The sequence below is a fragment of the Cetorhinus maximus genome, chromosome 16 (genome assembly GCF_964194155.1).
Source record: "Cetorhinus maximus chromosome 16, sCetMax3.hap1.1, whole genome shotgun sequence".
NCBI classification, from domain to species: Eukaryota; Metazoa; Chordata; class Chondrichthyes; order Lamniformes; family Cetorhinidae; genus Cetorhinus; species Cetorhinus maximus.
In genome coordinates, this window is record NC_135894.1 from 18,459,212 (window position 1) to 18,487,138 (window position 27,927).

General features: G+C 41.3%; 1 protein-coding gene across 1 annotated transcript; it reads left to right on the forward strand.

Annotated features, from left to right (window-relative positions):
* On the forward strand, nt 1–27,788 carry LOC144691396 (SPRY domain-containing protein 7). The gene is made up of 5 exons (XM_078559444.1): nt 1–198; nt 13,841–13,957; nt 17,434–17,600; nt 19,568–19,670; nt 25,590–27,788. Exons 1-5 carry the CDS (start codon nt 9–11, stop codon nt 25,685–25,687), a joined length of 675 nt encoding a protein of 224 aa, XP_078415570.1. The 5' UTR covers nt 1–8; the 3' UTR covers nt 25,688–27,788.
* The last annotated feature ends 139 nt before the right edge of the window (nt 27,789–27,927 follow it).

The window sequence follows — 27,927 nt, forward strand, 5'->3', positions numbered from 1 at the left end:
CGAGGGTAATGTCAGTGCGTCGGACCGGTTGTGCGAGACGTCATGTATACGTTCGGACGCCGTGTGACGTCTGTGGGTTGAGTGTTGGGAAGATGGCGTCTTCGGTGTTGTGTTGCCTGAGGTGGTGTGGAGATGGAGGCTCCGGACACATTCAGCTCAAGGAAATGCCCGCTGTCCAGTTAGACACACAGCACATGGGTGAGTCAGCGAGCGGCCGGATTTATCAATTATTGTTACTGTTAACCTAAGGAAGTAAATCAGCCGCCAGTGGACTTCCTCATCATTTAATTCCTGAGCGTCACTCTAGATGGGTGGCAGCCTCTTATTTTGATAAGAGTTTATATGCTTCATCTAAATTTAAACACAACTGCAACACTTTATATAGGTTAATAGCCCACTGTTTTGACGCAGATGTGAAGCCCTCAGATTGTGAGTTGATTTCACTGTTATTGGATACTAATTGATGATGTTGTTAATATGGGTCTGCTGCTGTTTCTAACCCTAGCACCAACCCGAACACGAATTGTAATCCCTATTTCTGGCCACTAACCCAAAAGCACCTAACTTGAACCACTGACTCTAACGCTCATCTCAAAACCTAAATCACCCAGTGTCAGTAGTGCAGTGCTTGGCTTGGCAGGTATTGGCATATGGTGCCAATAGTCATTGTGCCATTGGTCGATGTCTGTAATCATCATGGCATCAGACAGCCTCTTTAAGTATTGTGATGTAAGTGATGTTGATGGGCATTGTGGCATTATTAAGTATTGTGATACCAGATGGCGTGGCATCGAACAGTGTCAACAAGCATTGTGATACAAGGTAGTGTCAGTGAGCAATGTGGCATGATCTTGAGTGAGATCACTAACTTTTAACAAATAAATTCTAAGTCCTGCTTATTAACTGAAAGAATTACGCCACAAGATTTCATGTTTTAAACAAAAATTTTTACTGTACAATAATTAAACAAAGCAAGTACTATTAGCTTAACACTACATTTTGTAAACACTTATTCCTTAAGGCTGAAAATCTTAATGGGTCACTCCCCATTCTATTTTTTTCTACCCAAGAGCTCCCTATACTTTCCAGGATCTTGAGGGTTCTTTCACTTCTCGTGGGACCAAGGTACGAGATATCTTGGAGTCCTTCCATTAGCACTCAGCCAGGTGACTCTCCAATTCTCTCTAAACACCTCATGATTGTGGACACCCCAGCTCAAGCATGGACTTCACTGCTTTTTTGCTCAGTGACTCCAAAAGTCAGAAAACACCCTTCTGTTAACCCTTTGCAACTGGTCTCAGCTGCTTCTAAGCACCCACTGCTGTCAGCTTCCTCTCTCTGCCTGTGTCTGTGAGAAAACACAGATAAACCAATCATAACAGGGTGCCTTCCCCTGCGACATATCCCCATGGCAACCCTGGGATGTCCCAGATAGAGATTCAAACTAATTGACTTTATCTTCCCAAACCTGTCCTTTGACCTGACAAGTATATGGATACTTTAAGACTTTCCCTTGTTTACCAGTTGCTTTCCAATCTACCTTTGATCTGGGGAATTAAATGAATAATCCACATCTCTAACAAAGACAGGGCAATTCTCCTCAGACTTACCGTCTTCAGTTCCACAGCTATCTGCCAGTCTAAGGTTCTCACTCTTCTAAATCTGTCCTTGTAAGTACACATGGGAGGACCTTTGATATGTAAATACCTTGGGTGACCTGGCAACATCTGAATTAGTCATCTGGTAGTACAGAACTTGAGTTTTGCTGAAAAGGGTGCAATGCGTAGACATGCTCCTTCTGTCTGCAAAGGATAGGGCCCCATGTGTGAATATACGTGGCTTCTAGTATGCGTAAGTGAGCCACACTGCGAGCCCAACTGATAATCTTATATTGGTTTTCAGTTTAATTCTTAGCACAGTCAGGATTGTTCAACAAGTGTTGTCTAATTGCGGCTTTTTCAACTAAATAAAAGCTTGGGGGACAGCCATTCCCTGGTTCATTTCCCCATGGCAATGCCTTGACCAATCAGAGTCAACCTGCCTGGTTTGAATTTGAGCAAAAGCTTGGTAATTAACTGTTCCCTGCTGCATTGTCCATTGCAACACCTCGACCAATCAGAGTCCATTTGCTAACCAATCAGCACTCTCTTCTCATGCAGTATAAATTATTGTTCCCTTTACTGTTGGTAATCTTGCGATCTGTCTTGATGAGTGCAAGACAAAAAGCTTAGACAGCATGTCTCTTTCTTCAGCAACTTCAGAATTCCAGAGTTTCAATTACCTTACATTTTCAAATTTAATTTCCCCAAAACTAAAAGTTATATTCCTACAACATATGAATCATGAAATTAGACATTTTCATAACAATCAGATGCAGTCAGTGGGCATTGTGGCATCAGGCAGTGTCATTAAGCATTGTGATACAAGGCAATGTTGATGGGCATTGTGGTATCAGAGAGTTAATAATCATTATTACATAACCTGAATCATGTCGATCACGTTGTTAATAGCCATTCCAGTCACCATAACACAATTCTCTAACAGTAACGTTCAGCAAAAAATATATAGAGGTTATAGAACATTTGGCTCAGCCAGTCCTTGTGGGTCTTTTTCATCCACATGAGCAAATAGTTCAAATTTCATTTACCCATCCTGTTATATTCTTTTGAATCCTTTTCTTTCATCCATCTATCTAACCTGAACTCAAATATTGACATAACTTTTACCTCAGTCACTAACCCCAGAACTCCTTGTGAAGAGGTTTCTCCTGCCCTCTGTTCTACATCGCTAACATTTAATGTTGTTTCAATTTCTTCATTCTTAACCAGAATATCAGAATCAGCCTGCTTCTATCTACCCAGTCCCATAATTTCAACATTTTCATTGCTTCAGCACATGATCTGTATTTTTATAACAAAATAGGTCCAAATTTTTCAAGTCTTTGTATTTTCTCATACCAGGCAGCATCCTAATTAAAAGCAAAATACCGTGGATGCTAGAAATCTGGAATAAAAACAAAAAATGCTGGAAAAACTCAGATCGGGCAGCGTGTGTGGAGAGAGAAACAGAGTTAACGTTTCGACTCCGTATGACTCTTCTTCAGAGCATCCTAATTAATCTATGCCTCAAATCCTTGGGATAGTGTGGGAACAGACAAGTAATGAATGATGGCCTAGCCAGCGACATCCACATGCCATGAATGAATAATAAAAAAAGAAAGGCCCCATTAACCATCTTTTGTTCTCTCCTCACCGAGATGTTCTATCACGTGGTGTGTTTTTGTTGGTCCTTTTTTGCTTTTCTCCAATTCTGGTTTATTGTGAATCCCCTACTTATTTCACTCCTCCATTCGTGTCATGCTGTCAGCATTCGAGGTTCTAAACTCTAGAATTAAAAAATATTTAGATGAGCACTTGAAATGCCATAGCGTACAGGGCTACAGGCCAAGTGCTGGAAAACGAGATTAGAATAGATAGGTACTTGATGGCCGGCATGGACAGGATGGGTCGAAGGGCCTGTTTCTGTGTTGTATAACTCTATAAACTCTATAACATAAGTATAATAATTGCCATTTCTGGAATGTGTTACATAAAAATGAGAACTCACTCCCCCACCCCAGAAGAAGGATACTCATGTTGTATTTTATTACTCAATTGTACAATTGCTAAGGAATCATTATACTGGCAGGTAGCATTTTGCTGTGGCTCAGTTTGTTAATTCCTATGGTGCAACTCAGAGACAAAAATAGAACAAAACATCTTTCCCAAGACAAAATATAAGACAAGTATGTTTCCTGCTAGTGTTGCATATATAGGTTAATTTTATGTAATAAATATAAACAAATCTTTCCCCATTTACTTTTTGGCCAATGTATTTGCGAAGGAATTTTATTTTTGTATCAAGATTCAATTGAAACTGATTTATAACATCATCATCTTTAATGTCACAAATCAAAGGAGACTGAGATTTTGGAGTTACATTGTTTCCACAGACCAAACAATGCACTCAAAATGGATAAGCAGCAGCTACCTTGGAAATAACCTAGTAATGCCCAGTTAGCAATGAGAAGCAGTTATCACCCACAACATTCCTCATCTTTCAGTCATGTGAAGATGGACCAGACGAAGCACTCAAAGATGACATTGTTCAAAAGTGACACATAGCTGTGAAATGCTCCCTGATGGGACTACTTTGGTTACCATTGGGCGGAGCTTGTTGAAAATGTATTATTAAGCAAGATGATGGATCCCTCTCAGTGAATTACATGACAGTAGGCCGACTGTTAATGCCAAGTTCCAAGAAAAGAAAAATACATTGCTACATTGCTTTGCCTTCTCAAATAAATAGGCATGTTGCTGAGCTGTATGTGTAGTATAACTTCACTATATCCTTTTTAATGTTCCCAATGGCAAGACTCAATTTCTTTTTCCAACAGTAATTACCACAATAAGCACATTTATCAGGGTTAACCAGGACTGACCCTGATACAATAATGGAATGTAAGATGAAACTAATCGTAGAATAACGTACTGTAGTATGAATCCTGCATTATTTGTACATTCATTGCCTGATAAGGCAGCCCACCATCTGCACACAAACCAGCTAGATACTGGGGCTGAAGATGACAACTTAAAGATAGTCCTTGTCTCTGAAAACAAAACTTCAAATCATCAACGGCTAGGACCAGGAAGGGAAATCACAAGCTGCAATCCGCACAGAGCCTGACTCAGCAAAGAGCAACCATGTGAGCCAACAGGGGAAAGACCAGGTGAGCTGTCATCAAAGATGATATGCCGATCTAGAAAGAAGAAATCTATTCTGCAATTCATGATGGTCTGATGAAACTGCATGATAATTTTTAGTGTCATAATTGGTGCAAAGACTGAAAAATGTTGCCTGTTCTTTAGGCATCAAAAACTTTGCATGTTCAGATGGATGGCTGGATCACATTAAGCAGCGGCATGATTTAAGACAGTTGTCGGAAAAGGCTGGTATTAACACATTGGTGACTAACGCATGACTGATGGATGTTGTCCCATTTCTTATAAAGAACCGGACTTCCTTCATTAGCTCTCTCTAAGTAAGCCTTCAGCTAATGCTGGAGATTCCTATGCTGGCATTAAACAAAGCAATCAGCGAGCTACTCTTCTACTTGGGAACCATGGATGGAACCGATTGTTTGCCCTGTTTTCTTTTTAATTATTCATAAAGCAGGCATATTAGACTGAATGGATCAGATCATTGGACAGAAAAATGCACCTTCGAAGCTGCCAGGTGTTCCTGTGCATTGACCAAACCCTGTGTAACCGAAGATTAATGACTTGAAAGTAGTCACCATGCATTAGAGTCATAGTTATACAGCACAGAAACAGGCCCTCCGGCCCATTGTGTCCGTGCCGGCCATTGAGCACCTATCTATTCTAATCCCATTATTCAGCACTTGGCCCGTAACCCTGTATGCTATGGCATTTCAAGTGCTCATCTAAATACTTCTTAAATGTTGTGAGGGTTCCTGCCTCTACCCCCTCAGGCAGTGTGTTCCAAATTCCAACCACCCTCTGGGTGAAAACATTTTTCCTCAAATTCCCTCCAAACCTCCTGCCCCTTATCTTAAATCTATGCCCCCTGGTTATTGACACCTCTGCTAAGGGGAAATGTTTCTTCCTAACTACCCTATCTATGCCCCTCATAATTTTGTATACCTCTATCAGGCCCCCTCTCAGTCTTCTCTGCCCTAAGGAAAACAACCCTAGCCTATCCAGTCTCTCACTATAGCTGAAATACTCCAGCCCAGGCAACATCCTGGTGTATCTCCTCTGCACCCTCTCCAGTGCATCATATTCTCCCTATAGTGTGGCGACCAGAACTGCACACAGTACTCCAGCTGTGGCCTAACTAGTGTTTTATACAGCTCCAACATAACCTCCCTACTCTTATATTCAGTGCCTTAGCTAATAAAGGCAAGTACCCCATCTGCTGCCTTAACCACCTTTTCTACCTGTGCTGCTGCCTTTGGGGATCTGTGGATGTGTACACCAAGGTCCCTCTGATCCTCTGTACTTCCTAGAGTCCTACCATTCATTGTGTATTCCCTTGCTGTATTCTCCACCAACACCCCCGCCACCCCCACTTTTAATACCTGCAGCTCATGGACCAGAGTGTTATTCAGGGCTTCAAATCCTCATGCAGTAAGTTCCTACTGAGGGAGATGATAGAGTGAATGGACAGTGGTTAAAAAAAAATCCAGATTGGCATTAGCAAGGCATGCACTGCATATACAAAGCATGGAAGCAGATGTCAGAAATGTGTTTTATGAACTGCTTTAAGCATGCAGAATATTGGCCATCAAAAGAAGGAGATGCCGTCTATTAATGAGAAATGTGATAGACTGGGAATTTCAGAAACAAATTTGACAGAGCACTGAATTTAGGGAAAACCAAGTACTTACATGAACAACACTGAATGACGAGGAAATGACTGAATCATTGACTGAGTTGGGGAGAGGATGAGGCAATGTGCAGGTGATGAGGCACAGAATCAGCTGTCCCTTCGCTGGATGAAAGGCAATAACAGCTGTACGAAACTGTCATTACCTACAACTGAGAGTCTTTTTGGACTGGTTAATAAATTAGAAATAGTGTGCATTGGGAGAATTATGAATAACATAAAGCGATCTTTTAATCCAAGTAGGTAATTGCTTAAATTTTCCAATTGAAATTTATTATAGTGAACACCCTGCTTTATCAATCTTTTTTTGTTGTCTCTGAGGGCTGAAGGAGGGGCTTCTGTTATAGTGAAGTCCGACTGTATTTGGTCCTTTGTATTCAATTCCAGAAAAGGTAAAGAACGTTTTTCATAAAATGCACTCTACTGTATTTTATATGCTGGTCAGGTAGTTTACAATTCCCTAGGTTCAATTTTTAAAAAATTGAACTGACATTATTGACTGTCACATTCAAGCATAAATTGTAAGAATCACAACACTATGACACGAAAGCTTACTATATTTATAAGACTGCAAAATTATGGCATTGATTATTCATGTGGTAACCAAGAGTAGTTTCACTGCCAGTTATTTTATCTGATGCTGATCACCCCCATCAGTCTCTCATTGTATCTCTTTAATGACTAGTAGTAGCACAGACAAACTACAGGAGAAGAAGCTCAACAGAAGTCCTATTGAACTGCCAGCCTTGTGTGTTAATTTATGGTAGAGATTAAATAAAGCTAATTTCAAACTGATCCTGTTCAGGTCACATCATGTGTATCCCCATGGATTTTTGAAGCAGCAGTCATACTGTTGCATTTGATAGTGGTCACATAAAACAAGCAGATGCATAACATTAACTAAAAATCAGCCAGATGACAGTAAGGAATGCATGATGTTCATAGAGTGAACTTTCAGTATTTTGATTTTATTTCTGCCCTAGTAAAGATGAAATGGGGAAAATAGCAATTGTGATTTTTTTTTCTCCCAGTCAGTATTATTATTACTAGAGTGGTTGCTTCATGCTCTCCAAGGTTGAAATTGCTGTGATGTCATTTAATTGTAGTTAAGCAAAATTAATAATCTAAAGGGTGCTTCTGATGGAGATGAGGCTGCACACTAAAATTGAGTTTTGATATTTATAAAGGTCTGATTTATATGTTGCCTTGAAGAAGAAAATCGCATAATTTCAAAAGAATGGAGTTATAAAAATTTGCAAACCCAGTCAGTTATTACTGTAGAATATACATATGATTCCACCCTACAACCTAGAGATTGTTTTCACTTGCCCTGATATCTTGGTTAATTTCATATCCTGTTTCCTTCCTGTGTCTCCAAGGATCCTCCTTGTCTTTGGAAGGCAGCTAAATTAACACAACACTTTTCCTTGTCTTTAACTCCCAAACAATTTGTTAAACAGCAACAAAAGTCTCAGTATAATACAACAAATATTTTTACATTGGCTGTTAACCTCAGTTCCTTGTGTAGTTTAAAATAAAATCACCATTGCTCTGCTAAAACAAACTGATGTAAGTAATTTCCTTACAAGTAGTTTTTTCTTTTTCACCACTACAAAAGCTATTTGGTCTGACAGATTCTCTACAAAGCCTGATCGATAAAGAAAAGACAAGCTTGTAAATAGCTTCAGAAAATCATCAGGTTCCAATAAATTTAAATAACTTAAAATTCAAGAACGGTGGCCAAACAAAAAATATATTTGAGCAAATCATGAAAGATGTTTTCTTTTGAAAGACTAAGCTCCTCCCTTGGACAACAAACACTGATTTCAGCAACAAAATATAAGCTGGAAGATTCTTGTGTGTGAAGCCCATTTTTAACCCCTGATGTACCGCAGCAGATCTAAAGAAGCCCATAGCTAAATCTGGAGGGAATATTGACGTTTTTTAATATCACATTACTCATAGAATTATATTGAAAAATAAAAGTAGCCATTGTAACAACAATTGCTGTAGAATGAGTTTGATAGAAGTCAGTTGTGGCTTGTGGTAGCACAGTTAGCCTAATTTCTGTCATAGGGAAATTGCTAGAATCCATTATTAAGGAGGTTATAGCAGAATGCTTAGCAAATCATAATGAGACCAGGTAGTGTCAACATGGCTTTGTGAAACGGAAATCATGTTTAACCAATTTATTAGAGTTTTCTGAGGAAGTAACAATCAAGTTGGATAAAGGGGAACGTGTAGATGTGGTGTACTTGGATTTCCAAAAGGCATTTGATGAAGTGCCACATCAAAGGTAAGGTAAGATAAGATAAGAGCATATGGTATGGTGGTGGGGGGGTAACATATTAACATGAATAAAAGATTGGTTAGCTAATATGAAGCAGAGAGTAGGGATAAATGTGTCTTTTTCACATTGGCAGGCTGTAACTAGCGGGATCAGTGCTTGGACCTTAACTATTTACAATCTATATCAGTTTTTTATTATTTGGAGAATGTAAATCTCAAAGTCAAGCGATAGCCTTCTCATTTACTGAGTTTAAGGTGATTAGTCCACCACTTAGTCTGTAGAAGAGACACTCCTTGGTAATGTGCAGCATTGTTTGTGTCTTTGCACAAATGCATAAGGAATTTGTGCTGAGGTCCCAGTAGTGGAGGTTGGCTGCATATGGCCCTGTCATGTCCTGTCCTGAACCTGTTTAACAAGGACCACTCTCACTGTGGTAGCTCAAAGCCTGCTATTCGACAGATGGGGTTTGTCACAAGGAATTTGTTAGTGACTTCCTGTGTTTCTCATTCTTGATCCATAAGGATGCCTGCTGGTAGGTCTTGCTCACGAAGGGTGCTCCATATGGAGTGCTGAGATGGAAGGCTGGCAATAGGTGGGTTGAACAGGTCATCATGGAGTACTAAGTGACGTGCAGCATGGACGGTTTCAACCAGCTTGTGGGTTTTCGTCAGTCGGCTGATGTTTGGCAGAGTGATGCTTGCCAGGACAGGAAGCCAGGGGAAGAGGATTGAGCAGAGTGTTCCAATTATAATCCACATTGTTGCATTCAGTTGAGTGCCAACAAGATGTGTGTGTGATGAACTTTGCCAGATAGGTACACAGTACTCTCCTGTGGAGTATGATAGGGCAAATGCTGAGATCCAGCGGCAGCACCCATAGAACATAGGTTACGGCACAGAAAGAGGCCATTCACCCCATCATGTCTGCGCCAGCTGAGGAAGAAAAAAATCAATAACTAGCCACCTGTTCTAATCCCACCTTCCAGCACTGTAGCCTTGCAGGTTACAGCACTTCAGCTGCAGATCCAAGTACCTTTAAAATGAGTTGAGGGTTTTTGCCTCTACCACCAAACCAGGCAGCAAATTCCAAACACTCACAACTCTCTGGGTGAAGAAGTTTTTTCTCATGTCCCCGTTAATCCTTCTACCAATAACCATAAACCTGTGCCCCCTGGTAATTGATCTCTCTGCTAGAGGAAACAGGGCATCACTGTCTACGTTATCTAGGCCCCTCATAATCTTGTACACCTCTGTTGAAGGGTCATGAGGACTCGAAACGTCAACTCTTCTCTGCCGATGCTGCCAGACCTGCTGAGTTTTTCCAGGTAATTCTGTTTTTGTGTTCAATCAGGTCACTCCTCAGTTCCAAGGAAAACAACCCCAGACTATCCAGTCTTTCCTCATAGCTGCAACTTTCAAGCCCTTGCAGCATTCTTGTAAATCTCCTCTGTACTCTCTCCAGGGCTATTATGTCCTTCCTGTAATGTCGTGACCAGAACTGTACACAAAATTCCAGCTGTGGCCTAACCAGCATTTTATACAGTTCTAGCATTACATCCTTGCTTTTGTATTCCAAACCTTGTCCAATAAAAGAAAGCATTCCATATGCTCTTTTTACCACCTTATCCTTCTGTCCTGCCACCTTCAGGGGCCTGTGGCATGCACTTCAAGGTCTCTCACTTCCTCTACCCCTCCCAATATCCTCCCATTTATTGTGTATTCCCTTAGAACCATACAACACTACAGCACAGAAAACAGGCCATTTGGCCCTTCTAGTCTGTGCCGAAATATTATTCCGCTAGTCCCATTGACCTGCACCTAGTCCATAACCCTCCAGACCTCTCCCACCCATGTATCTATCTAATTTATTCTTAAAACTTGCTTTGTTTACCCTCCTCAAATGTATTACTTTACACTTCTCTGGATTGAGTTCCATCTGCCACTTTTCTGCCCACTCAACCAAACCATTGATATCGTTCTGGAGCCGAGATATCATTTTTACTGTCAGCTACATGGCCAATTGTTTGTGTCATCTGTAAATTTCCCAATCTTGCCACCCACATTTAAGTCCAAGTCATTAATATATACAACAAACAGCAAAGGCCAAAACACTGAGCCCTGTGGAATGCCACTGGAAACTGTTTTTCATTCTCAAAAATATCCATCAACCTTTGTTTCCTGTCACTAAGCTAATTTTGAATCCAACCACACCATATTCCCCTGTATTCCAAGGGCTTTTACTTTTCTGACCCGTGTGCCATGTGGGACCTTGTCAAATGCCTTAATAAAATTCATGTAGATAACATCCAGTGCATTACCCTCAAATTAATCCTCCTTGTTACTCCCTGAAAAAAATTTGGTTAAATTAGTAAGACACGACCTTCCCCTAACAAAACCATGCTGACCATCCCTGATTATTCCTTTCCTTTCTAAGTGACAGTTTATCCTGTGTCTCAGAATTGATTCTAATAATTTGCCCACCACTGAAGTCAGACTGAAATATAATTATTTGGCCTATCCCTTGCACCCTTTTTAAATATTGGTACAGCATTTGCAGACCTCCAATCCTCTGGTACCTCGCCTGTATCTAGTGAGGATTGGAAAATGATCCTCAGAGCATCCGCTAGTTCCTCCTTGGCTTCCTTTAACAACCTGGGATGCAATCCCATCCAGCCCTGGTGATTTATCCACCTTCAAGGTTGTCAGTCCCTCCAGTACATCCTCTCCCACTATGCTTATTGTATCTAATATTTCACACTCCTCCTCTTTAACTAGAATATCTCCTCTCCTTCATCCCTCTCCTTAGTGAAGACAAAGTACTTATTGAGAACTTTGCCCACATCTTCAGCATCAGCGCACAAGTTACCATGTACATCTCTGATAGGCCCCACCCTTTCCTTAATTATCCTCTTGCTCTTAATGTTTTCGTCAAACATCTTTGGGTTTTCTTTGATTTTACCTGCCAATATTTTTTTATATCCTCTCTGCTTTCCTAATTACTTTTTTTTACTTTACCCCTGTACTATCTATACTTCCCTAGGCTTTCTACAGTATTTTAAGTTTTTTTGTGACCGTCATAAGCTTTCTTTATCTTATCTTGTATGCTTCTAAATAACCAGGGGGCCCTAGATTTTGCAGTACCACCCTTTTTCTTTGTGGGTACATGTCTACACTGTGCTTGTAGAATCTTGCTTTTGAATGCTTCCCACCATCTTGTCACTGATTTCCCTTCGAGTAGCTGTAACCAGTTCACTTTCGCCAGACCTCTCAGCTTGGTAAAATTTGTCTTTCCCCAATTTAGAACTTTTTCTCCTGTTCTATCTTTATCTTTTTCCATAATTATGCTAAATCTAACTGTATTCTGGTCACTATCTCCAAAATGGTCACCCACTGCTACTTCATCTACTTTCCCAACTTCATTTCCAAAGACTAAATCTAGAATTGCACTCTCTCGTGTTGGGCTTGATACATGCTGGCTAAAAAAGTCCTCTTGAATGCAGTTCAAGAATTTTGTGGCCTCTGCACTTATTACGTTGTTTGTATCCTAACTGATATTAGGGTAGTTGAAGTCCCTAACTATTATTGCCATGTTGTTTTTACACTCAGAAATTTGCTTACATATTTGCTCTTCTATCTCCCTCTCACTTTTTGGGGGTCTATGGTACACTCCTAGAGGCTTGGCTGCCCCCTTTTTATTTCTGAGCTCAACCCATATTGCCTCATTTAGTGTATCATGCTTCCTCACAGTTGTAATTGACTATTTAACCAATAATCCTACACCCCAACTCCCCCCCCCACCCCCCCACCGGAATCCTGCCTGAAAACCCTATATCTAGAGATGTTGAGCTGCCATTTTTGCCCATAAGGTGCAGCAAAGATCAGTGCCAGGGCCTTAACTCATTAATATAAACTATAAATAGCTAAATGAAGGGACCAATTGAAATGTATTTAAGTTTGTTGATGATACAAAGCTGGGTGGGAAAATAAGCTGAGAGGAGGCCACAGACTGGATATAGATAGGTTAAGTAAGGTTGGCAAGAAAGTAGCAAGCGGAGTATAATGTTGGCAAATGTGAGGTTATTCATTTTGGTAGTAAGGCTGGAAAAACAGAATATTTTTTAAATGGTGATAACCTATTAAATGTTGATATTCAGATTTGGACATTGTTGTACAAAAACACAAAGTTAATATGCAGGTACCGTGAGCAATTAGGGTTGCAAATGGTATGTTGGCATTTATTGCAAGAGGGCTAGAGTACAAGAGTAAGGAAGTCTTGTTGCAATTGTACAGGACTTTGGTGAGACCACCCTGGAGTATCCTGACAGTTTCGGTCCCCATACCTAAGGAAGGATATGCTTGCCTTGGAGGAGGCGGGGTTAGGGGGGGTTGCAACAAAGAAGTCCACTAGAATGATTCCTGGGATGTCAAGGTCATCCGATGAGGAGACACTAGGTAGAATGGGCCTATACTCTAGAGTTAAGAAGAATGAGAAGTGATCTCATTGAAACATCATTCAATTGATCCCTAGAACTGGGAAGCATAGTCTCAGAATAAGGGGACAACTACTCAGGACTGAGATGAGGTGAGCTTTCTTCACTTGGAAGGTTGTAAATCTTTGGAACTCTCTACCCCAGGGAGCCTTTAATTATATTCAAGCCTGGGATTGAAGATTTTGGACCCTAAGGGAATAAAGACATGTGAAACTTTCTGGTAAAATGGAATTGAGGTTGAAGATCAGCCATTATCTAGATAAATGGTAGTGTAGGCTCGAGGGGCCATGTGGCCTACTCCTCTTTCTTATGAGTTCTCCCTATTTATTCTTCAGCCAGCATCACTAAAGCATATTATCTGGTCGTTATCATGATGTTTGTGAGAGCTTGCTATGCACAAATTGACTATTACATTTCTGACATTACAGAAGTGACTATTACAGTTCAAAAGGACTTCATTAGTTATGCTTGGCACTACCTAAGTGCAAGATTCTCTTTGCCTTTTAGGAAAGATCAAGCTTTGCTGCACTACAGAATTTATCTTTGAAAATGCTTTTGTATTTTTTTCATATTGCTAATTCTCTTCAGCTCATTAATTCTGCCTGTCTTCATAGGAACTGATGTTGTTATTGTGAAAAATGGGCGAAGAATATGTGGCACAGGAGGCTGCTTAGCCAATGCACCTTTGCATCAGAACAAAAGTTACTTTGAATTCAAAGTCCAATCAACAGGTCAGTAAAATGTCAGAGCTAGGGCTGCCCTACTATGCTCATTTAATGGCTGTTTCGTGGAGTGCATTCGTAACCAGTTTGACCACGAGGCTTAACCATCACATTTTCCCTATGCCGGCTATCATTGTTTCCTCCGGGTATCTAAATGTGGTTCTCCTATCCCACCTGTGATCTACTTAGGTCTTCTCTGAGCTGGAACCTGAACAAAACTTTATTTGTTTCAAAATGAACTATGAACTTTCAATTGGAGCATAAGCTGACATTCAACCCAGCAATCTTCCAGTTTTAGTGGAAACAACTGCCATCTGGCTTCTTATACATTTCCCCCATATCTCTTTTCCCCCACCATTGTCCATCAGCTGCCTTGGCCATGTGCCCTAGAATTCTCTGCATAAACTTCTGCTTCTCCACCTTGCTCCTTTAAGACTTTTCTTAAAACCCAATTCTTTGACCACCCCTTCTTTGGCTTGACATCCATTTTTGTCTGGTTACACTCCTGTGAAGCATCTTGGGGTTTTTTTTATGCTAAAGATGATATATAAATGTTAGAATTTGCCAGGAATTGTGTCTGACAAAAATAATTACACTCTACCAAATAAACCTATTGTCATAATGTGTCTCTCTTCTGTGTCCCACATAATGTACTACTGTGAATGAAATAGTGAAAGTCGCTGTAGTCCCAGAGGACCATAAGCTGCTTTCTCATTACAGAGGGACAGCTGGTGATGAGTTTAACCTTAGGGTTACCATACCTCAGGCAAGGGGCAAGGTTGAGAAGGCTGACATAGATGACCTCAGGCGGTACGGGAATTGAACCTGTGCTGTTGGTGTCACTCTGCATCACAAACCAGCCGTCTACACAACTGAGCTTCTCATGTATTAATGCCACCTTCCTCCCTCCAGTTCCTTGAATTAAAATGTGTACAGTATATTTGTCTAATCCACGATCCTCTTAAGGGGATCTCCTGTAGAGGCCATCCCTGTTCCCAGTGAATTCATTTCCTGACATAATGGCGACTGTACTTCAAAATGGTGACCACTCAGCAGTGGTGAAGTACTTTGATTATTCTGAAGATGTCCTAATAAGACAGGGCTTCCCAAACTGTGGGTCGTGACCCCCCAGCGGGATTTTGGGGTAACAAGCTCTGAGAAAGCAATGGCTGCCATGAAGCTTGGACTGAGTGCTAACGGCTGCTAGGCCCCTGTGTTTTTTTTCCAATGTTGGGTATGGCCTAACTACATGATCTTTGAGGCCTGATTCCTGCTCCAAAAAAGCCAGTGAAAAAGTAGGTGATACTGTTGTAAAAACTTGGCAGTTAAACACCGCCTCCCCTGCTTTCATAGGTCTACACCCCCTCTGCCCCTTCCCTTTTCCCAGTTCTACCCCCCTCCCCACCCCTCCCCCTCTCTCAGCTCTCCAACCCCCCTGCCCCCTCCCCATTCTCTCCCCGCCCCCTCTCCACTCTCTCAGCTCTCCACCCCCCCCACCCCCTCCCCACTCTCTCAGCTCTCCACCCCCCCCGCCCCCTTCCCACTCTCTCAGCTCTCCACCCTCCCTGCCCCCTCCCCACTCTCTCCACCTTCCCTGCCCCCTCCTCACTCTCTCCACCCCTCCCACCCCCTCCCCACTCTCTCAGCTCTCCACCCTCCCTGCCCCCTCCCCACTCTCTCCACCCTCCCTGCCCCCTCCCCACTCTCTCCACCCTCCCTGCCCCCTCCCCACTCTCTCCACCCTCCCTGCCCCCTCCTCACTCTCTCCACCCCTCCCACCCCCTCCCCACTCTCTCAGCTCTCCACCCTCCCTGCCCCCTCCCCACTCACTCCACTCTCTCCACCCTCCCTGCCCCCTCCCCACTCTCTCCACCCTCCCTGCCCCCTCCCCACTCTCTCCACCCTCCCTGCCCCCTCCCCACTCTCTCCACCCTCCCTGCCCCCTCCCCACTCTCTCCACCCTCCCTGCCCCCTCCCCACTCTCTCCACCCTCCCTGCCCCCTCCCCACTCTCTCCACCCTCCCTGCCCCCTCCCCACTCTCTCCACCCTCCCTGCCCCCTCCCCACTCTCTCCACCCTCCCTGCCCCCTCCCCACTCTCTCCACCCTCCCTGCCCCCTCCCCACTCTCTCCACCCTCCCTGCCCCCTCCCCACTCTCTCCACCCTCCCTGCCCCCTCCCCACTCTCTCCACCCTCCCTGCCCCCTCCCCACTCTCTCCACCCTCCCTGCCCCCTCCCCACTCTCTCCACCCTCCCTGCCCCCTCCCCACTCTCTCCACCCTCCCTGCCCCCTCCCCACTCTCTCCACCCTCCCTGCCCCCTCCCCACTCTCTCCACCCTCCCTGCCCCCTCCCCACTCTCTCCACCCTCCCTGCCCCCTCCCTACTCTCTCCACCCCCCCCGCCCCCTCCCCACTCTCTCAGCTCTCCACCCCCCCGCCCCCTCCCCACTTTCACAACTCTCCACCCTCCCCACTCTCCACCTCCCGCCCCCTCCCCACTCTCTCAGCTCTCCACCCTCTGCCCCCTCCCCACTCTCTCAGCTCTCCACCCTCCCTGCCCCCTCCCCACTCTCTCAACCCCCCCGCCCCCTCCCCCCCCCGGTGCCCCTGCTATCACCGCTCTAATCCCCTATCTGGCGCAGGCTTACACTCTGATGGAAAAAGATTTGAAAGCACTGTGCTAAGATGCTACATATTTGCAAGTTCTTCCCTTTCCTCTGTCTGTAAAATTGTAAGCAAGTTCTGGAGGGAAATTCCCTTTCAGTAAACCTGTATTTTGTTTCAAATAAAAGGTTAGGCCAACTTAATTATAAGCTTCCATGTACCCATGCACCCTTATGCATTAAAAATGGCAGAACTATTTGCGTGTTTTTATTTTCTCTTCCTTTTATTTTATAAAGTGTATATTTTTTTCCCCCTTTATTAAGTTCTTCCCCAGTCTTACTTTGTGGTAGATATAAAGTGGTCAGACAATTGGGTGGTGAACTGCTGCATAGCTTAGACTGGGCTGCTGTAGAGCCCATCCAGAAAGCAAGCGAATAGCCCAGAATGCTGATTTTTTTTCTCTTTCTGCATTTGTTGGATTGTGGTATTCCCAGCCTTAATTTTCTTCATTTTCCTATCATCTTGGACAAAATAATGAACTAAATGGTGCAGGGAATTCTATATGCCAGCCCATTCCTTACCATTCTGGCACAATATGTTGGTATATCAGTGCTATGCATCTCTTATTTTTTAAATCTTGTTACAAACGGGATAGCAGTTATTGCTTTTCTTAAATTATTTGGTGTGATACTTCCATTGTAAGGGAATCTTGGATTGTGGTTCTAATGTATTATTATAAGGCTCTTATGTATTAAATTTTCTGAGGTTGCTTTTAAACATGTACTAGGCTTTTCAAGAAACTGAAGCAAACTTAGCTGTAGATTAGATTTCAGGAAACTGATATGAATTGTAACCATATTGCACACTTACTCTATTTCAGGAGTCTGGGGAGTTGGAGTTGCTACACAAAAAGCCAACCTTAATCAGATTCCATTTGGTCGGGATGCACAAAGTTTAGTGCTTAGGCACGATGGAGCTATTTATCACAATAATGAAGAGCGAAACAGACTTCCAGCTAACAGTATTCCTCAGGAAGGAGATATTGTGGTAAGAAAGAAGGAATTTAGGACTTGCAGATACTAGCTTGGGCTTTTGGTTTTCAACGGTTTCCTTGCAGCTCTTTATTTTACTTTTAATAGAAAACCTTTTTTTTTTGCGTAATTCTCCCCGATTCCCCTATAGCTCTGGTTGCTGCAGCTGAAGCTAGTGTTGCTTCTCACATGTGCACTGTTTCTTTAAGAAAAGTACAGGTAAGTGACAGTGAAGTTGCATCCCTCTCTGTACAGGGAGGGGCAGGAAGACTTCAGCTCTCCCTGTAGCTTCAACCATCAGTTCAATGTAAAGACCCTGCTTCTGGTGACGTGGGGACCAAAGCTGTCTTGGCCCTAAGCTCTAAATTCTCTCCCTAAATCTCACCCCTCTCCATTAAGATGCTCCTTAAGATCTACCTCTTTGACCAGGATTTTGGACACGTGATGTAATATCTCTTGTGGCACAGTGTCAATTTTGTTTGAAAGCACTCCTGTGTAGTACCTTGGGATGGTTTACTATGTTAGAGGCGCCATGTAAATGCAGGTTATTATTCTTGTTGTGGCAGAAGCTTGGTTCACACCTCTGATCCGTTCCTTCATTGTCACTGGGTCAAAATCCTGGAATTTCCTATCTAACCGCTCTGTGGGTGCACTTACAATACATGAACTGCAAATGGTTCAAGAAGGCAGCTCACACCATCTTCTTGAGGGCCATTAGGTTTGAGGAATAAATACTGGCCTTGCCAGCAATGCCAACATTCCATGAACCAAAAAAAAATGACCAGAAGGCCACCCGAGAGGTGGTTTTCAGTTTACCACAGTCAACGTAATGATCACACATTCATGTGACAAACGAAAGACAAATCAATGTGTTAATTTCAAACAGTTCTCTAGAAAGTACTTTTTAAAAAGTTACAAATTCCTGATTTCACTTTTTCTTGTTTTACAAAAATATAATGTCCATTTCATCATTGTAGCTAATGTTACAGTAACACATAATCAGGCCGTGCGCAGCTACCAAACTACTAATGTTAACAATTCTGTCTGTCAAAAAATAAAAACTGGAAATATACCCATATAAATTTATTGATGCTGGCTTTTTAAAATTTACTAAGAGCCTTCCTCCATTGATAAGCACAATGTAATTACTGTGTTGCAGTGAATTTACTGCTACACTGCATGGTCACACTTCCACTCTGGCTGGTGCATTGCAAAATGTATTATTACTCCCAAAGTTCATTTCAGACCTTAAACTCGGAAAATGACATTTTCTTGAATGAAACTTTATGAAAATACTTTTTGTTTTATGCTATTTTTTAATGTAAATAAAATAAAATGTAGTACTGTGATACCCTATTTCAGTCAGGGCAGTAGCATTTGAGGGAGGAGGAATTGGGGGATGAAGAGAAGGCAGGAGAAGGAGGGGTGCTAGACCTGGCCTTGTAATTCTTGAACAAAGTGCGGAAAACATCAGTGCAGGTTTGATGCTCCTGATAGTTATCCTGCGTAGGGACAGCATTAAGCTAGTCTATGCTGGCCCCCAAATGTTGAGTAGCTTGCTGGCATTCACTGGGGAAAAATAATGGGGGATTACTAGGAACTTACCCCAGAATGAGTCAAGAATCAACTGTTTTTTTTTAAACATCCAGATTTTAAAAAATATATAAATTCATACCACCTTTCAGGACTGCTGTTTCAGATATGAACTGGTTGCAGCTGTGCTTTGTTACCCAGCTGTCACTTGACACCAGTTTTCTGATATTGTATATGTCATTCCCAGTAGAGTGGTCGTGAATTAATTTGAAGGGAGGCACAACTAAGGAGATTAGTATTTCACAATATTAATGTTTTTCATAAAATCTGTTTTAGAAATAAAGCTTATGAATTCTGAATATTTGTCTTGAACCTTAGTTTATTACAGTTGCATTTAGCTACAGAATTATACAGTGACTTAATTAGATTTAATTACTTTTTTTTTACAAGGGGCTCACTTATGATCATGTGGAACTAAACGTTTATTTGAATGGAAAAAATATGCATTGTCCAGCATCTGGAATTAGGGGCACAGTGTATCCGGTTGTATATGGTAAGTCAATTTACGCATTGCAGTACAGAAATGTTGGAAGTTTATTGTCTTCATGGCCTACATAGGTGTGTAGTATGGAACCTCGAGGACCACATACAAAGTTAATGTTCTCATTAATTTTCATGTATTTGGTGTTGCTGAGCTGTGTTTATATCCACTAGAGGCAACAGCGCGGGGAACAACCCTTTTTAAACTTTCAAGCCCATGAAATCTAAACAGAAAAAACCATCGAGTATGTTATAAGCACAAATAGGATTGAGTTACTTATTCTTTGAGTATTGGATTTCTTCAGCCCAGGAGCCAAATGATGCTGGAGTTTGGATACTCCTGCAGCACATACATTGCTGGGTATCTTACTCGGTAAAAGAAAATGTTGGGAACATCCAGTGCTGTAGTAGCCTACCCTCTTGGGCTATCTTGGCAGCAAAGAGGTAAGAGTTCATGTCAATCATTGGTGGTGTACCCTCTAATGTTATTTTGCACACATGGAAGGCAAACTAGAGACAATTTCAAAGATCTTCCCTTTTCCCCACTGAAAGAAATATAGACTGTTGATTCCATTTGCCCCTCCATTTCAAAATGCTTTCCCCTACCTCATCTCCACCCCGCACCCACCCCCCGACAGAGACAGGCAGGAAACCTGCTCCTAGGCTTCTACTGCTATTACCATGTTGAGCCATGGGATGATTGTGGCCTGAAGCAATGTTCCCTCGTAATTTTTTTTTTGTTGTGTGTGGCCTGTTGCACTGTGTGATCTCTTTAAGATTGGTGTGTGGCTGCGCATCCACAGAGCTTAGAGGGAACTCAAAGTGAACTACTCTATATATTTACCCCTTCTATATAGTGGAGGTAAAAAACCTTTGCCCCAAACAGATTAAGCCAGGAGCTTAGACTACAGGCTCTTTATAAACTTCATCAGAACTAGTAACAGCAAAATCTGTTGGCTCTCTATCTTTTAATTGGCTCCTCTGTTGATTAGCTCGAATTAGTAATTGAGCAGGAAGCCAAGTCAGAAGAAATACTTCTTGAGGAAAAGATTCATCACAAAAAATATGGTCTGGAGTATGATTGTGCTGAAATGGATAAAGCTACTGTGGACCTTGCTTCAAATTAGATAATTTTAAGACTGTATTTTTTTGGGGAGGGGAGGATATATTTTTTTAATATTTGGATTCCAATGTACCAGAAATGTAGAGGCCAAAAAGCTGGAGTTGTTCAGTGCTGGTGCTGCTGTTTCACATCAGTACCGGGGGATCTCTCAAACACTAGGGGGTGCTAACTACAAAGATTTATGATCGGTAGTACAGGATATACTGTGTGCGAGCTGACTCAGACCCTTGTGACCCAGGTGAAGTTGAGCTGGAATTGTAATTTATTTTCAATTATTGGATCAGCGTTCAGCCAGCACAAAAATGTATTTTTGTTGGTGTTTTAAACATTTTCCTGCTTTGGAAAATGTTCTATATTGATGGAATTTGAAATCTAAATGCTTTAAAAGCTGATTTATTTTCCCTAATGTTAACTTTGCCCTTTCCTCACCATTTATGTCCTCTTTTGAAGGGGGTGCTCATTTATGGTCCCAAGTGTGCCAGTTTCCCTCTTGTTTTCACAATAGCCCACATAATGTTGGCAAACTATTTGACCAAGTCAGTAGCTGTACAACATCAAATTCAACCTGATCATGACCTCACCCAATGATCACACTTATGCAGTTTCTAACACAGGCTATTGGATATTGATCAGTTGGATGATTTTCCTTTACTGAATGATTTTCATTTCTTAAACCAGAGAACCTGAAATCAGGTGTAGCGCATAAAGTAACATTACATAGCATAACATTTCACAGCCTAGTGTAGAATAACATAACACTGCTTGGTATAATTAAAACTAGTGCAACACAGTATGGCATAGTACAGCGTAACACAACATAACATGGTCCCCTTGTTATTGGTCTGCTTATTTGTATGGCAAGGCTCAACAGACAACATGAGTTCAGAATTTATGCATGTACAGTTACTCCAAAATTATGTTTGTGGAGAAAATGCAAATTCTTTGCCAGTCCAATTGGGATTGTCCCTGGTCCCACATTACCTGTTCAGGTAAGGTAAGGATGAGTAATCTTGTAGCCAGGCCAGAAATGGTAGATGTAACCTAAGTGTTAAATCCTAGTCACTGTTTTTATCATCTTTGCCAGCACTGGTACCCTGTGAATAGAGGCACCAAATGAAGTGCGTTTTTCAAAGGTAGCATTAGCATCCCTTTATTTCGCAATGTTGTTTCCAACAACAATCAGGATTTCAAGGACACCCCTTCCAGGGAATGTTTGTCTCAATCTTGGCCTGGTGTTTTCACAGTTTGGTTCAAGTCAGACAGCATGCACTTCAACTAGATGGAGCAGAACATTACTTTTATAGTCACATTGCTGGCCTGTACAGCCAGCCGTCCCCTGGCCAGACTAAAGATAGCAGGCACGTACTAACTGTCACTAGATTCGGAATAAAGTGGAGGGGCTTATGTTCCTGATATTATGGTCTATAAAAGGTTGTGATTTCTTCCTATATAGACATTTTGGGCTTTCTGTATGATTTCTGTATGATTTTCCCAATCTTCCGCTGTCACTTTTTTCCCAAATTATCATTTGGGATATTGGGTTGGTTTATCAGTTGAACATCTTTGAGCACAGTCAAAAAGTGTGTTTCCCAATTTTCTTGGAAAGGATCAGAATGGATGTCAATCTAAATTGCAGTCTAGTTTAGTATTTCTGTGCTAACTTAAAGCAGAGAGTCTGGTTCAGGTGTCAATTATACATTCATTGATGCAGAGGACACAATGAGGTTGCTTATCAATGAGTGAAATAAGCATCTGTGCCTTTGTTGCAGAAGATGTTATCGGGGATCCCACTAACAGTCTATGTTTACATAATGTTACATAATGTTTATAAAATTGTAGGATTTTGAAGTAGAGCTCAGTGTGCAGATACAAAGGTTGTTAAAAGTGGCAGTATAATCAAGTAAGACTTCCCTTTTCTGTCATCACTGCCCAATTTGCATTCAGCAAAAAACTTGTCCATATACAGTGGCCATTCAGAGCTGCTAAATGCAGGGAGTGGGGGAGAAACAGGAATAAACTTAAAGGCAAAAATAGATATTTTGAAACTTTGAAGGAATTTTGATTTTTTTTTTGTAGTCCTGCCAACTGCTTTGCAATGGGGACACCTCGCCCACCATCTTCTCTTCAGGCAGTGTCCAGGTACCTAACACATTGGAGATAGTCCATCAGCCTTCATTTCTTTGTGGTGTCAGCTGTAACCCTCTTGCCTCTGAGTCAGCATTTTTGAGTTCAAGTTCCACTCAAGACTTGAACATGTAATCTAGGCTGATGCTTCAGTGCAATAGTGAAAGGGGCACTGCAACAACAGCAGCAGCTTTATATTCATTTGCCATTTTTAACATCCTCGGGCACTTCACAGGAGCACTATAAAACAAAATATGACACAGAGCTACATGAGCTATTAGATTTTAGGCTGCTTCAAAGATGGAGGCTTTAAGGAGTATCTTGAAGAAGTGAGGTAGAGAGGTGGAGGGGTGTAGGGAGGGAATTCCAGAGCTTCGGTCCTGGACAACATTCATAGAATGATGTAGCACAGAAGGAGGCCATTCAGTTCATTGTGCTTGTTCCCGCTCTTTGAGAGAGCTGTGGAATTAATCCCTGTTCTTTCCCCATGACCCTGCAATTTTTTTATGTTTCTATTTATCAAAATCCCTTTTGAAAGTTACTGTTGAACCTGGTTCTAACACCCTTTCAAGCAGTGCATTCCACATCATCATAACTTGCTGTTTAAACTTTTTTACCTCGTGTCATTTCTGGTTCTCTTGCTAATTACCTCAAATGTGTCCTCTGGTTACTGACCATCTAGCCACTGGTATATTTTCTTCTAAAAGGGATTTAGCAATGTAAAGCATTTCAACTTACATGGTATAATGTTTTAATGTTTTTCTTTCCGATGAGAAAGGTCCTACAGAACCTAACTACAGCTTTAACATTGGTTGTGATGGGAAAATTGCTTAAAGTTGTTTGACTTAAAGTTGCACTTTTCAGGAATGCAACTACAACTTTTAGTGAGGACTTGCTGTACCATAGAGTTCTTGCACCTTTCTGCATTTGTCCGCAAATCTGCTCCTCAATCTCCTCCTCACTATTTGGTGACCGATAAAATACAAGCAGTAGTGTAATAGCTCTGGTATTGTTCCTTGCTTCTAACCAAATGGGTTATGTCTTTAAATCCTTAAGTACATCATTCTTTCTAGTGCTATCATAATTTTTTTGTTCAATATTGCCACCTCTCAAGCCTCCTGCCCCCTTCTTTTGTCCTTCCCTATCTTTCCTGATGTGTTGTAGCCAGGAAAATTATGTGCCCATTCTTATTTGAGTCAGGTCTGTTCATAATCCAGTATGACTACGTGTGCCTGTATTTCACCAACCATATTTACTGCATTGCATGCATTTACACACGCATGCATTTACACACGCATGCATTTACACACGCATGCATTTACACACGCATGCATTTACACACGCATGCATTTACACACGCATGCATTTACACACGCATGTATTCCCATCCTGGTTCGCCTCTCATTTCCCTCTGTCTGAATTCTCCTATTTCTCGACCACTCTTTATTCTGATGCTGTTTGTGCCTCCCAGTACACCTTGTATCTCCTCTCTGATGTTTAATCCTCGTGCCCAACCCTGCTACCAAATTAAACCCTTCCCCCACAGCACTAGTTAACATCCCTGTCAGGATATTGTCCTAGCCCCTTTGAAGCGCAATTTATTTTAACAAGTCTGCATTTTAACCTTATAACTGAGATTATAGCTGAGCTGGCAGAGTTCCAATTCCTTTGTAAAATAAAGCTGTTCTATTTTCCTCCTTCAGTATCAATTTCAAATAACATGATTACTTTTACGCATGCAGCTTGACCTCAACTCAAGCTTACATGGGAATCATTTCTGGCTGATCTGATCATAATACATAATTTTGTACCTGACTTTTTACACAAATTAATGTGTTATTTCAGATAGTGTCCGTTAGCCACTGGGGACTGAACATTGACAGTGATTCCGCACAGTATTTAGTCATGTTTACAACCCTTTGGTTCTGGAATTGAGGCCAGCTGTAACAAAGCACCATTGTTAAAAGCTTGTGAGCATTTTAAATGGGCAGCACCATATTACTGCAAAACAGATCTGATGATATTGGTTGACAATGCCTTGTTGTATCATAGCAAGTTGCAGTAAGCAAAGTACTGGCACTGTTTTGTGATTGTCCAAAACTCTGTGCCCATGTCTTAACTCGCAGCAAGTCCTGTTCCCCGATCATTCCTGTGCTCACTGACCCACATTGGCTGCTGGTCAAGCAACATCTTGATTTTAAAATTGTCATCCTTGTTTTCAAATCCCTCCATGGTCTTGCCCCTCCCTATCTCTGTAATCTCCTCCAACCCCACACATCTGTTGTACTCTAATTCTGGCCTCTTATGCATTCCAGGTCATAATTGCTGCACCATTGGTGACTGTGTCTTTAGTTGCCTTGGCCCCAGCTCTGGAATTCTCTCCCCGCGCCCTTCTGCCTCTCCACCATGCTTTCCTCCTTTACGACAGCTCTTAAAACTTACCTCTGACCAACCTTTTGGTCATCTGACCTAATATCTTTTACGTGACTTATATTGCTGAGAAGCACCTTGGACATTTCATTATGTTAAAGGCGCTATATAAATATAAGTTGTTGTCAGTTTCAGTGGGTTGAGCAGCGAATGAACAAATCAGATTTCCTTACATTTTAAACTTGGTTTTTAATTCCAGTCAGTAATACCGTGCACATATTTAATCATCTGATGGTTTATCTTTCTCTTTTCCAGTTGATGACAGTGCAATTTTGGATTGCCAGTTCAGTGAATTTTACAGTCCTCCGCCTCCAGGATTTGAAAAGATTTTGTTTGAACAGCAGATCTTCTGATTTTCATTGTGTGAACACACATACACATCCATGCACTCTCACCTACATGCACTCTCACCTAGCCTGGTTCTGCCTAGATATCTGTAACTTTGATTTTCCTGGGTCTGTAGTTTCTTGAGTGTTAGTTGTTTGAATTGTCAGTACCACAATTGGCAACACAGTATACAGAATTTGGGTTTATCGTGCATTCGTGTTTCAATGTTTATTAATGGGAACAGCACTATTTTTAAAGTGAAAAATGACGTATAAACATGACATGCAGTAAAATCATAGCCCTTACGCATGTGGTTCTCAGTGGAAGGTAAAAAAAACAACACAATTGCTTCTCCAGGAGGCATACAGCATTACAATCACTGTACTTTCAGTGTTAGTTACAAATACCAAATGAGATATTACAGTACCAACATGGCTCAAAATAATTGCACCCATTTTGTATATTTTTAATCATCTGCTTCTTAGTATTTATTTTTGGTTTTATTTATAATCTGCTTTCCTTTCGCTATGGGTTTATTCTATGTATTTTCTATTCTCACTATATTCTTCTCTGTTGATTTATTTTCCCAGTCGCAGTTAAGTCTTGCTGTTATGATAGTCAAGTTTTACTCATCCTTGCCCCGCCTTTTTGCACTGTTCCCTGATTGTTTTGCCTCCTTTTGATCCTTTGTTGATCATGTTGCAAGTACAATATTGCACATGAAACATTTGCAAAGACACAACCATAGTTCAGAAGTTAAAACGTATACTGTTTTGAGCACAAAACCAATCACAATGCAAGGACCGTACTGTCAGTCATTTAGGAGATGATATTGTCCTCTAATCAAGAATTCTAGCGTGCAGTGGTTCAAATCCTCATCACATTTGGACTGGTTTCACTCTTCAAAATTGCAGCTAATTCCTTTTCAAAAGCAAAATAAAGTAGATGCTGGAAAATGCTAGAAACGCTCAGCAGGTCAGACAGTCTCTGCGGAAGAGAAATGGATTTAGCATTTAAGGTCAAAGTCCTTTCATCAGAACTGGAAGGTGTTAGAGATGAACGATTCTTAAGCAAGTACAGAGCCAGGGGAGGGGCAAGGAACAGAAAAAGTATGAAAGACAGATGTTTATCTGTGACAGGTTGAGAGGGCGGGAATGATTTAAATCTATATTTCATTGGGTTGTTGGTGCCTTATTAGCAGAAATTGGACTTTTGGATGGAACTATCATCTATCATTAGAGCATGAGTAAGATTGACGGTGGAGATTATCACTCACCTGCTGGCCTCTCTGAGGTTGAGGGTGCATGTCCAGGATTAGGCAAAAGAAGGAAAATAGAATGCTTAAATGTTTCCCTCAATTTGAACTTTTGAAGTTTGACAAAAATACTTTTGTTGACTGTGATGTGAGAAATGACTAAGTCAAGTAACTTTGATCAACTCCATCCTTACCTTCAAAGAACATCCAAGTTCAGCCTTGGTGAATGATTAAAATCATGAAAAATCTTCATTCGTGGCACAGTGCTTGTCATAGGATTGAATTTGTGCATAAGATCTATTGTACAAAGTTTCTGTGAAATCATGTACTTTTTAAAGAACAAATTTCAGAAAGGGCATACTTTGTAGAGAAGGTGAATGATCTGCACAAAGTGTTTTTTAATGTCTTATACTCTGAGTCTTTGGTTAAAAAAAAAATAATTGTGCAGATCACCAAAGCATTGACAAAGAACTTGTTTATGCTATCCTCATTTCTGTAACTAGTTGTATAAAACTTTTAATATTGTAAAGAAGAGACGTTATGGTTACATAAACAAAAATTAGACCTAGTGCGTTATATAGTTGTGCATTAATTTGGCAGTATTTAAAAAAACACTTAGAAAATTTGGGCAGGGGTTATTAACCTTAACATTATTATAATTTCGAGTGATCTACAAAGTGGTTATAATCAGAACGTAGAATTAGGAACATACAGAGTCAGTATTTAATGTGCACATAATATATGTATACTGAATCATTAAACAATATTCCCAGGGCACTTTTGCTACTCTGGTGTTGTAAAACTGAACAGACCAATTAAGGTTCAGATTTTACAGGAATTTGGTGAAATAAACACTTTCATGGCGAACCATATCTTTTCATAGTGTAGTGGTTTCTTAAACGCAAAATTGTGAGAGAAGACTGTAAAGTAGTTCTGTTTTAGTGGAACCTTGTAATGAAAATTTTGGGTCTCTCAATTTTCTTTTAATACCCCTTTAAACTGGTGAAAAAT